This window comes from Strix aluco, chromosome 2 (assembly GCF_031877795.1).
Source record: "Strix aluco isolate bStrAlu1 chromosome 2, bStrAlu1.hap1, whole genome shotgun sequence".
NCBI lineage: Eukaryota > Metazoa > Chordata > Aves > Strigiformes > Strigidae > Strix > Strix aluco.
In genome coordinates, this window is record NC_133932.1 from 44,181,515 (window position 1) to 44,195,103 (window position 13,589).

Sequence of the window (13,589 nt, forward strand, 5' to 3'; positions counted from 1 at the left end):
TTGTTTCAGTACTATGAATATTTTTACCAGTTCTAAAATCATAAGAATTTCATATTTGAATTTCTCTGGCTACAGTTTGTTGATATTAAATATTATATGCCAAAGAGCTCTTAGTAGCCAAAAAGTTTAATTTATGAAGGTATTTTACGTAGTATAACAATATCACCTATTTATAAAAAAAGAAAAAAAAACCTGAAAAACTATGATGAATTAGGTTTTCTCTCTTTGGAACAATATAATTATTTATGTATAAATGTCTGTATTTTATATGTTTTATATTCATCCTGATGTGGAACAGGAAAACATCTTAATATTTCTGTGGAACTTCATGACTGGAAATCATCTGAGTACAACTTATCCTACTTTGCCAAGAGTATATCAACTGTGACTGTGTACATGACTACTGAGATGGCTTTTACTCTTCAGACATGTTAAAATGTCTGTGTCACACAGCTTACCCAAGCTGTTCACCTGGCAAGTGATTTCCTAGCATAAGTCACAGTTTATACCCTCTTAAAATGAGCAGTGCTATGCTAAACCTGGGCAGTGAATACTATTTCTGCCAAGATGCAGAAAAAAACCAAAAAAACAACCTAGGTTATTTTACTCCATCCTTTTCTGGAACTTCTTCAAGCAATTAGTATTGGTGGCTTTTCTACTACACTGACATAAGACATCTTTCCTTTCTGTTCTCTTTCCCACGTCATTCCTCATTACATAGTTTATATTGGTTTTGTATGCATCCTTAAATATTACTGATGATTTTCCTAACCCTCCAGAGAGCCCACAGGGAAATTTAAGGACCCCTTTTTCCATGATCACACTTAGCAGCTTTATACACCAGCATAATAGGAATGAGCAGTAATCTTTCTGTTTGTTATCTGAGACCTTATAGGTCAATACCCAGAGACTAACTGAGACATAGGTAGACAAAGATTTAAAACAAAAAAAAATAAAAAAAAAAAATCTCAATAGACATAAAGCCAGATTTGGCAAATGGAGAAAAATCAATAGACTTTTGGAATAACCTCTTAAGAACCTCAGTAATTTTAAAAATATGAAGTAAGTGGGAGCAGGAAAGGTTAGTACATAACTTGTTTGTGTTCATTGTGTTAGGAAACTGACTGACGTGAGTGTGATCATGGTTGCATCTGTTCAGGACTGCAGTCCTAGCTCTGTGTTTGTTAACAGAGTGCCAAGAATTGTAGTTTCATGTGAGCTAGAGATTATGATTGTGAACGAGGGTGTGTTGAGGCATTTGGTGGAACATGAGAGCATGTTAGTTGGGTATGATCTGGTAGATATAACTTGTTCCTATGTTGATTTTGACAACCATTCCTCTAGGATGTTTTTTAAAGCTATTTACTAATGAAGACTGCATGACCTAGGTAACCTGTCCTAGTTATCCTCAACCCTTAACCATCATAAAGTTTTCGTGGTACTTTTCACATGTCCTAAAGCCCACCATTGTTTGCTCTTAATATCAGGGACAGGGACATCAGTTTTAGTAGCAATTTGTGGGGCATGTGAAGATTGTAATCACTGTCTTTCCTTAAAAATATTTCTGATGAAAAAAAAAGTTATTTATCAATAGTTGTTTTCTGAACTTCAAATTCATACCAATTATACTAGTTTTTCTGTGTTTTCATAAGTCTTTTCATCATTGCATAACCATTAGTTACTTTGTGGGTTTTTTTGACTTCTTCTTGAGTTGTTCTTATCTCTCTCCCTCTTTGGAATTATGTGCTTATTCTACTCTTAGACTAGATTATCCTAAGTACCTCTTCTGCTTAGCCTCAGCTTCTTTCTTTGCCAGGTCTTTGAACTAAGGTAATTATATTAATCAAATAACATTCTTAAAGCAAATATAATTTATCTTCATATTAAAAGTTAAACAGTATTTTAAAAGTGTGTTAGAATTCTAAGCAATCACTTCACTATATAATCTCCAATTACATAAAATTTATTCTAATCAGTGAAAAGTTCCAGTTCCTCTTGCTTGCTTTACAGACTTCTAAAACTATTATATAGCAACTGAAAAAGTATCATCTTCCCATAAATTACCACAAAGATTCTGCTTGTGATGATGGTCTGTTTTTTAGTTAACGAATTGAGACATGTTAATCTTCTAGACTAAGAATAATAGAGCCAGGCAATAAAACATGAAATAATGCTATGGGGGCAGAGTTTTGAGAAAGCCATGTGTAACAAATGTGTCTGAGGTGCAGGCCACTCCCATCCTACTTGAAACCTACCAGTGGTCCCCAAAGGTGCTCTGTTTATTTTCAATGGCTCATTCATGACAAATTCCTTATGTAGTAGATTGTTTAATCTCCTAAGTGTCCATTTCATCCCACCCCTTCAGTGAGTATTCAGTGGCTTATGATGCAAGTATGTGGGTCTTTTCAGTGTGTGGCTACATACTCTTACTAAAGGAAGCAGCGTCAAGAAATGTAATTGACATTGTGGATCTACTTTGGTAAGGTTTGTGACAGTCCTTTGAATTTATTCCTCCAAAATTCATTCTTCCAACTATTGACTGTAGTTGGAGGTAATAGTTAGAATATTCTCCCTGTCCCAACATCCAGTGAGTTTTTGACTCTTGTGTTGCCAAAATGTGCTGAATTTCTGTTCAGCATTTGGAATTTTCTTTATTTTTACATACTTTGTGTTCGCATATGTCATGCTGCTGCAGAGCTTAAAAAGGTGAGGGGAGATGGAGTCTAATGCCATATATACTGCCTGTGTTATTGTCTTTTTGATCTCTTGGCTACATCTATATTTATTAGTGTCACAAGTGCTTGGTATCTGTATGGCATACTGATATATGCTCTGAGTTTGCTCCCCATGCTACAATTTCCTCAGAAAAAGAGTTTAATATGTGAACCAGATCAGATCCTGAGTTCTGCCCCAGTGTGTACTAGCAGATAGGTCTGTGTGTCGCTCATAGATAGTTGATAGCAGGCTAGACTAAATTTCATGAAAGGTACGTGCCCTGGATAAGTGCAGAACACAATACAAATAGAGACTGAAAAAAGCCCCTGTAGAAGGGGAATAACCGTATTTGCCGTATTTACGTTTTATCACCCGTAACTGCAAAGGAGAAGGGAGAGCTGTGACATCATCATATTAAGGTATCGAGAGTGTATGAAGGGCATCAAGAATATTTTGAGTTAAAGGGTTATTTCCTTTTTTTTCCATATCACGTAGACATAGCAGATCTGCAGGATGATCAAAGCTGTTACCTGGGAGAAGGAGGTGAGAAAGTGTCTTTATGGAGTAAAGGTGCCTAACTGAGAAATGGTGTTACGACACCACCATACTGTGGTGATATTAATAGCATGGAAGACTGAGCTTCAGAAATGGAAGATGTCAACAGTATTAATCATCCATTTCTTTGAAATAAGCTGTCTGTGGTGTTAAAATTCTCTCTTCTCCTTACAGTTTTGGAGAAAGTTGAGGGAAAACGAATATCATTCAGGGAATAGTGATGTCTGAATTTCCACTGTAAGATGGCGTTCTTCATTTGAAAAGATGGCTTTGAAGGCAGAAGAAAAAAAAAAAGAGGTTCATGGGATTCTGTCTTATAAGAGATCAGACACTTTTTCAGAGCTTTGTTTCCTGGTGATCACAGCTAATTCCAAGGGTCAAAATGTGGTTTTGATTTTACATTTTAGAAAATTGTTCTCATTTTTGTTTCAAATTTTCCCAAGTGACAGAAGTCTTTGGAGATACAGTCATTCCCTAGTTTAGGATAAGTCCTAAAGAAAAGGAACCCTACTCTAGCTTGCAGATTTCCCTCCCATATAATGCCCTTCTTCACCAATCCTGTCTATATGCATTACATTAACTTGAAAAATTTGAATTAATTCAATATTGAGTACATTTTCACACACGAAAACATCATGGTTTCATTTTAAATTGCAACATTTTGAAGTGCACCACTTCCATACATCAGCTTCAGTTTAGGTGTATAAACTAACGCAATCTTCCAACTTCAATGTCACTTTCGTACTGTCCCTCTCTATGACTTAGATTTGATACAAAATGTAAGGTACACTCTAAATTTATGAAAATTGCTCTAAGCGAATTATAACATTATATCCTTTAAGAACAAGATTAATATCTGAGGAATATTAAAATATTTTTTCAAGCAATGTTGTAAGGGATACATTAAATGAATATTCATTGAAATGTTAGGGTTACTTAAATATGTTCATGTGCATAAAATGGCAGCTGAGAGCAAAGTTTATCTTGCCATGTAATGCAAAAGCATTTTTGAAAGCTATACATATTGATTACATTTATTGAAAAAGTATAACCCTTAGGTGAAAAAACTCATGAGGTCAAGCCTAAAGGTGACAACCCTAAATTAATAACTTCCTTGGAAGAAGAAAGTGTGGAAGCATAGCCTTTCCAAGGATAAACTATTCCTCCCATAGTAAAAATGAATATTAGTGTCTGCCTTTTTGCATCATTTTAAGCTTCTAACATAACAGGATTACAACATTTTCTTAATGTTTTACAGCTTTCCCCAAAAATTAGGTACAGATTTTCTACACTTTAAAACTAAACATGGACAGAGATATCTAGAGCCAATTAAAATAGGATTTAATTTATAAATAGTTTTCAGTGGAGTGATGGGTCTACTTATACAGAAAAATTGCAATTTTTACTGGAGACATATGAAACAATTAAATTGATCCAGAGACACTCTTAAAAGAAGTACACAAAACCTTATCATAAAAGGTTTATATGTCTTGTACATAAATTTTTATTGTAACTATTTTTGTTAGTTTATCTGGAATAAACTTTGAGCTTTATGGTGAGTCTGAAGTAATACTTTAAAATTCTGTAAAAAAAAATTACAGAAAAAAAATCTGTGAATTTAATGTGGTAGAGAAACTTAAATTGTCAGGAAAAGCACACAGAAGAAATGTTAGGTCTTTTTAGTGTAATTCTTAGATTGATAAAGCCAGTCAAATGTGAAAAATAAGGAACATAAATCATCACATGTGCTTAATAGCTAGTCTGTTCCAAATAATTTATAGAAAAATTACTTATTCTAAATCAAAAAGGAAAAACTAAATAAATATGACATGTACTTATTAACTGATAATTTTTCATGAACAGCTCTTGTCTTTCAGAGGTGACTCTACAGGGGGTTAGTTTCATGGATGTTCTGTTTGCATGTGAGCAGAACGAAGTCTAAATTTTGATTTATCCTGTGCTAGCAGTGGTGAGATCTTTGCATCTTGAAAACTATTATATATTTACATATTTTAGGAAACTAGACAAAATGCCTTTTTTAATTTACATTTTACATGCTGTAAAGTACAATCATATACTGTAAGAACAGCATTAAGGGTACCCGCTCAAAGAGAATTTAGATAACTACCAGCGTGGAAAATTTTTTGTAGAACCAAGAAATCAATTGTGTTATTCTTTTTTCTGTTATTGATAAAATATATACCCTTAAAGACACATCTGAGAGTGCTGTTGATCTTTTTTTAAAGCTGGAATTGAATCTAATTTATTTCTTTTTATTGCTATATTAGCTTTGCAAATATTAAGTAAAAATGCTGTGGAAAGAATGCACATTGAATTAGAAAATACCACTTTAATTCAGCTTTTTGTTTACATAAGCATAGTTTTGATGCCAATATGAGAAGTCTGTAAAATTAGGATAAAGTATGCCAAATAAATTAATTTTATTTAGCAGTACAATTCCAATTTCCCCATTGTGTTCACATCCACCTCACAGCCAAAAGACCCTAGAAGCCTACAAGTTTTCAGGAGAACAAGCCAAATCTTCCTTCATTATCTGTGATGTATAATCCAGCTGAATGATAGGCAGTTATGTCCCAATCAAGAGAGAAGAATCTTTTCTATTTTTAAGGCAATATATAACCGCTGATGCTTGACAGCACATTTTACAGCTGGTGTAGCAGACACAGGATGAAAAGTAATTTTAAGGAAAGGACAAGGAAAGAGGACAGAGAGAACAGAAATTTCAGTTTGTGGCTGATACAGTAGTAATGTATTCTCATCCAAGTGAGCAGAGGAAAGCATCTTGTGAGTATAAGGAAGGATATTTTGCAACTGATAACTCTTCAGGACATGATACGAAGTATAAGATAAAAGTGTATGGCTTTGTTTTGTTTAATTTGTTAATCTGATTTGTTAAACAGAATTTTATAACATTTTAAAAATTGCACAATGAAGTGAAAGGATCACACACAGGAGGAACAGCTTATTTGCATCACTAAAGAGAAGACACCAGACTGGATTACAAAAGGTTGTTCAACTCTCTGGAAGAAAAACTGGTGATTTTGGTATATCATATATATAACTGGAATGAGATGTGGAGAACACCTATGAAAATCTTGAACTGAAAACTTTCTTGAAGGCTTAATTTTCATCTAAATTGTAATTTAGTAGTCCTGTGTTTCAAATACAGAACTTCCTATTCACAGATGTAATTACTGTAGCTAAATAGTTGAAGAAATTGACTTGTTATTAAGGAATAGATACAAGAATATGTCTGGGTTTTGGTTTTGTGTCATCCCCCCCAAATTCAAGGTAACTACGTGTGATAAAAAGTACACAGCTTTCTATGTTTCCAATGCTTCCATATAAAAACTATTTACAAAATAATCAGGGAGAGTTCAAAAAAAAAAAAAAAAAAGTAAGCTCTTTTATAGTGATGCTGATTGAATATGCAGTAGCTAACATATAGAAGATGCTGATTTGCCCTAACCATTAATGAAAGATGCTTGACCCTAACAAGGGCAAAAGCCTACTGACCAAGGGAGATTGAGAGAGAAAATAGTGGAGATTAAATATTTAAGTAGATGCATTCTTATATGCTTCTAGTTGATCAGTTTGTTAGAGACAGAATATGATACATAAAATATCTGTCCTAGGGAGAAAAGGACTTTTCATACCAAAAGCAAGCCTTTTCACTTCATTCTTTATCTCTCTTCATGGTGAGAACAAGCCATTTCTTCCTGTTCTTTGGTTTCTGTATTTTAATCCCATCTTCTAACATTTCCTCTTTTGCAGTTTAGTTTCCTTAGAAGACTTTGGAAAGGGATTTTAGAAATAGATTTTTGGAAAACCAGGTTACTGTGTGAACCACATTGCCCTTATTCACACAGCTGCTGTCTTTGTCAAAGGATTTAAATAGTTTTGTATGTTGTGGCTTCTCTCCCTTTTTGTGATTCTTAGTACTTTTCTTTGGAATATATGAACAAACTCACATCTGTAACTTCTCAGTTTACCTCAGAGACCTGTCTAAAAATTGGTAGCACATTCTTTGCCTTTTCATTTCTTTCTACCTGAAGCTGACTTAAGCAACAGGTCACATGCCAGTTACCACCACCACACTTTCATACATGAGTTCCTTTTGAATTGTTGGGCAGAGACTCTCTTGCCTAGGTGATTTGCTACTTTCCTCTTTATCAGTTTGTTCCAAAACCCTTCCTGCTAAAACCTTAATTGGGAAGAGTTCCTCTGACCATTTCCCTCAAAACAAGCTCTAGGGATGGGTGTAGAAAGCCCCTGAATTCCACTATAGCAAACACCACTACAAAGAATTAATTTAGTTTTTCTGCTTCAGCCTGATTTTACTTGGGCATTTCTTTTCCACCCTGATCATCTGTCAGCCCTTCTGTGTTCAGCAGGCTACCAGCTTCAGATGTGTTTGAAAAGATTTTACCACTGCTTTTTGAAGTTTTTAGCGAGTTGTCACTCAAGGATTTTTTTCTGTATGGGTGTTCTTGGATGTTTGGGGACAGGGGGCAGCCTTGTTAATTTTCTGTTTACATAACAGTTTATGTTCTTTTCTATTTTCCTTAATTATACAGAACATTCTTTCATACATATGTTGCTTTACTTCAGTAAATCCCTTTGTCCTGCTGTTTAATCATATATCCTGTGTAAGTGGAACTTTACTGTTGACATTTTCCTTTGCTGTTTCCTACCTGAATTTTATAGGCTTCTGTTGTACCCTTTCCTGCAGTTTGACTGCATTCTTGAAGGATGTGATGTCCCAAACTGTGGGCACCCTTTGATTTTCTTTTGGTCTTCAATTGAGAACTTTTATTTCAGGTTCCGAGTGATGTATTCTGTTTTGGTGTAAGGGGATTCTCCATTCTTGCAGAAGTCATCTCTGTTGTGTATATTATTTTTTTCACTTTTTTTAATTGATTAAACTCAGGGTCATGCGCATGCCAGAATCCTTTAGTGGACATTCAGAAGATGTCTTTATCTCAATGATGTTAATTTGTATAGATCTTAAGATACTGAGGCTATTCCAGAGACTGGAAGACTTAATATTCTGCTGGTATTAAAAACCAGCAAATTGCATGCATATTAAATTAGCCTGAACAAAAGAATAGGGAAGTTAATACCGGATGTATGCAGTGAAGATTTAAAGAAAGTAATATCATTAAAGCCAGTCAGACACAGTTTTATTGGAAATAAGGTTTAGAAATAAAGTCATATATGCAGAATGAGGAGCTGCGAGAAGGAAAGCGATGTCTCTGAGAAGAGCTGGGGTCACAGCAGAAAAGAAAAACAGTAGGAGCTCCCAAGAATAATGCTGTGGTAAAACATAACTGCTGATGTAGCTCTCTAGTGTATAATTCAGGAAAGTGTGAGTAGGAGGATTAAGGTTATTTTCATCCCATACAATATACTGACAAACAGGAATACAGAAGTTCTTGTGTATGCATTTTTAAAAGGTGCTGAACAACCGTTTATACTTGCAAAAAAATTATCACATTAAATATTTGTGTTGTGGAGATCAGGCCTTATGATGAGAATTCAATCTCTTTCGCCTATGAGAACAAGATTGAAGATCTAGTTTTCTTAACATTAATGACTATGTTCTAAATGGAAATGGTAGATACTTAATGCTAGATCTCTTAAATCTATCAGAGGAAGTAATTGCAAGATCTTTTGGCCAGACATTGAAGGAAATCTAATGGAAATCAGAAATTAAATTCTCATTTAAATGTCTTCAAATGCCAGTAATTAGCCACCAGAACAGACTGCTAGTGGATATCTTCAAATCAAGACTCAAAGTCTATCTGGAAGATATGCTTTAGCAAAACACAGATTGCTTGACTGAAGTTGCACATCAATTCTACGTAACTGAACAGAATTAAATTCTGTGATGTACCAAAGGTAATATTAGGTGAACTAACTTTGATTTAATTTTGCTCAATATAATATAAAATTATAAAAATACTGTCAGTCTGATATGGACTGCCTCCAGTTCAAAATCTGCTTGCCTATGCTCCCTGTGGTTACCAATAATAAACACTTCCCTGTTCCTGGCCTTAATTCTAACATTCATGCAAATTCCAATTATTTAAGGTTTTCATAATTATCAGCAGAATTTCAAATCTATCCTTATAATTTCACAAGCATAAATATGTGTGTGATAAATAGTCTTCTGTGTCTTCATAAATGATCTACTAAATTCAAATGAGTCTCGATGCATTTCAGCTTTTGTACATATCATTAGAATTCCCAATCTCTCCTTTTCAGACAAGTTGATACAAAATACTGAAGGGAATCAAATCTTCTAGATTTGTCACCAGTTTATGGTGTAATTAAACAGGGGTTTACAAAAGTTTATTGAATGTATTTTCTCACCAAACTTTCACTAGTCATTAATAACAGAGCTTGAGATAAGATAGATAATGAATCTGATCTAATAGGACAATACTGAGGTGCAAACGTTTTGATGGATGTATTTATCATCTTTGAGCATTTTTGGTCTCTTTAATGCTAGCTTGTTTGTTATCACAATAACTCAGAACATCTTGTCTTAAAACCTAATGAAAAATGCATTGCAGTATAAATCAATGTATGTTCAAAAATGTATTTGAGTGTGGATTCTGTGTAACGGAAAAGTCTGATCTGTTTAATGAATAACTTGTAGTTTTGAATCTATGGTGGATGAGCTTTTGATAAAAAAATAATTCAGAATAATTTTTAGCATTGTCTTTGTTGAAGAAAAACAGTTATGAATCAATAATATTTAAAATTCTGAAACAATATGATAGTCTAGAAAACAAATTTGCCAAAGTGCTATTTCCATTCAATTTGTGCGTATATTGATTTTGTTACTATTTTGTATCCAGGCAAGAAGTGATTAGATAATGCAGTTGGGTGACAGCAATTAAATCAGTTCATGGCTTGCTTTGTCTCAATATGAACAATGACTGGCATTTCTGTTAAAAGTCAAAATTTCTCAGTGATTTAAATGTTGCTAGGGTTGATCACCTCATGAGATGATTTGTAAGGCATTTTTTTCTTTTTAACATAGGAGGAAGTTCTTCAAATTGCAAAGTGTGGTTCTCCTTAAAGATTAACAGCATGCCTGCAGCCCCGGAAAGAAAGATAGATGTGAAATGCAGAGCTCTGGTAAGATTACTCTAAATGTTTAATTTTGTTCTACTGCATTAGAAGAAAAAAATAATTTTTATTGTTTGGCTGCTATCACAGAGGATGAATCGATTTTATTAAGTGACCACACACAATCACTGTTTAAATAATAAAACTCAATACTTACTAAGACCTCATTTAAGCTCAGTCATATGAACTAAAATGAATGCTTGAAAAAAAAGGCTTCTTTATCCTATTTGAATAATTACATTTTTATTCTGCTGACATCTGCTTCTAACTTTAGATCTCAGATAAGTTTAAATTCTATAAAAACTTCAAGCAGTTTCTCTACAATCCACAACAGAATAAGTCTCCTTTGGTACCCTCCTTCCTTATGCATGCCGAATTATTATTGCCATTAAGATTTCATTAATCATTGTAAAGTATTTAATCATATTTGCATTACTAGATAAAATATACTTTCACTCTGAAAAATTAATTAAATTATGTTAGCCATTTTAGAAGAATGATTACATCATATTAAATAAATTGTATGTTTTAAATCACTTAAGTATGTAAAGGTAAAATAATTGTTTAGTATGTTTGCTTAATTGATATTGGTTTTATTCTCCAAAGATTTGTAATTGTATTTATCTTTGAATTATACTTTGTAAAGGGTTTATTTTCAGAGCTAATATTTTTCTTATCTTCTGTAAGTGGATATTTGCTTTATCATCTAGATGTCCTGCTTTCTGCATGAATTGTAAGCAGCTAAGAAATACTGACTTTAATAATGGATGCTGGTGACAGGTTCTGTGAATAGAAATGGCTGGTACAGTACTTTGCTGCAGGAATAGTTTTGTGACTAAAAATATACAACTACTAGGGGACTACCTCTTCCAGTAACAGATGCTGGGAAGGGAGAAGAGTCTCCTCAGTTGATTTTACATGTCAACATGTGTTTGTGTGGGGGAAAAAATCCAAACCCGTAATATTTGAAATATCATTATTCATATGTCCCTTCTGGATTGCTCTTCTTTCCTTGAAGTGTAGCATCCTGATTGTGACCTTCTGTAGGGCTGAGAAACAGATAACGATGTTTTCAAATCTTGGTGTTGGGTAGGCATGGTGGTAGGGAGATGTCTGGTGCTAGTAAGAAAAAAAAAGCTAGACTAAAAGAATTTTTGATTTAAGACCTTGAAAGGAATAGTGTAGGTTTTTCTCTTACAGGATCATGCATTGTCTTGTATCATTTTCTGATCTGAAAATACTGTTAAAATGGTAAAAGGAAAAGCTAGATTTAAAGTATATTATTGAGTCCTAGTGTATAATAAATCAAGGTGCATTTTAACTCTGCCTATAATTTTTAATCTAATTCAGTAATGAAAACTTGCAAAACCACTTACAGTAAAATCCAACATACTTTTACAATGTATGGGGCATTGACATTCTGGACCTGAATGGGGATAATTCCTTTTTAGGAAGACGAAGGAAGTAAAGATGTAGCTATATTTCTTCTTAAAATCTCTATGGAAAATGTCATAAAAAACATTTTTATTGATGAATTTTGAAGATGACAAAAAGATTTTTTGACTAACAAATAATACGTGTGGTTACTATTACAGAATTGCTATTACTGAATTGACTAGTTACATGCCAGGCAGTTAATTTTGGAATGGGAGTGATTTCTGTCTCAAATGTAAGTGACTAGGATTATCCTAATGTCTTACTACAGACTGTCAGTGTGACACTGGTAAAAAGAACTAATACAGTCCTTTATTGCTAGAGAATGGTCAAATGCAAGCAGAAAGCAAATAATGCTGGTGGTACTGCTATTAGAATGTTGTTCACAGATCTGGTTCTCAGAGGTTAAGAATTGTATAGAAATACTGGAAGAAAGTCAAAGAAATCCACTAAAAGCATGGGGGGACTGGAAAAGTAGGCCTTGTGTGGTGGTTTAGGCCCTGCTGGGGTCCGAGACCACGCGGCCGCTGCCCCTCCCCCACAAAGGGAGTGAAATACAAAGCCCCGGGGCTGAGATAAGGAGAGGTTTAATACAACAGTGCAACAGCAACACAACAAACAATAACAATAACAGTAATAACAATGAACAGAGCAAGAAATATACTGATACAGCAGTGAGGAGAGCGAGCACACAATAACATGCGTTCACCGATTCTCCCGCGCTTGGGCGCCCCGGACATGACGTCAGCATGGTATAGAATAACCCGGCTAGAGCTTCCGCCCACTGCTGGGGAAACTTAACCCTATCCTGGCTAAACCAGGACACCTTGTCATATGAATGCTTAAGTATCTCTATCAGTTTAGTTTGCCAAGGAAAAGATGGAGAAAGAATATGATCATTCACTAAAGAATATTGAAAAGATAGTCATGGTGTCTCAGTTTTGCTGACCAACATGCATCAAGAGCTAGCGGCCAAAAATGCAAATCTGAGAAATACTTAATACTTGGAATGTCCTAGTAATGAGAAATAAAACATTGGAAGATCTTACTGGTGAAAACAGTAGACAAAGTCTTGTAAAGCTGAGGACTTGAAATTGCTTCAATAGCTGATAAATTTTTAAAAAGCATAGACACCTGGTACATCTGCTACATCAGTGAGTCAGATTCAATGAATGCATTGATCTCTTTGAGAGCTCAGTCTGTCTTCTTCCTTTCTGGCTCTTAGAAAGAAAAGGATTGGCAACATTAAATTTAAAATACTAATAACCATGCTTTTGAACAGTAGTTATAGCTCTATCTCATAGTAAAATGCAATGTAAATTTATCCTCAGTGTGTCAAAAGTACTTTTCCTGTCTTACACAACTGATCAGATTTCTGAAACATCAGAAACTGGCTACAGCAGAGGTAAAGTGGGCAGGACAGAGTTTTGAAATGAGCAAGGTGTATATTAATGTCTTGCTTTTCTTAATGGTAGACATGTGGCCACAGTGACTACCAGCCTACAGACAGCAAGGGAGTCTCCAGGGAGGGGAGGTCTGGTGGGCATCCAAGGAACAGTATGTGATCATCCTGACATATGTCACCTGGGCATCACGAGTGCTACAGACATTAACAAGACTTCAGTGAATATATTTACTTGCAGATTCCGGTTTCTTGTTTGCGATTTGGAAATGCTTTAGGCTAACTCAGCCTTTTGTACTTCAATAAATGTAATGCCTGTGAC

The 13,589-nt window shown here is 34.5% G+C and overlaps 1 protein-coding gene across 1 annotated transcript in view; it reads left to right on the forward strand.

Annotated features, from left to right (window-relative positions):
• CFAP47 (cilia and flagella associated protein 47) overlaps positions 1-13,589 on the forward strand; it is a 347,392-nt gene that overhangs the window by 215,043 nt on the left and 118,760 nt on the right. Inside the window, exon 51 of the mRNA XM_074816879.1 lies at positions 10,343-10,440. Within this exon, the coding sequence (XP_074672980.1) occupies positions 10,343-10,440 (98 nt within the window). The remainder of the gene's footprint in view (positions 1-10,342; positions 10,441-13,589) is intronic.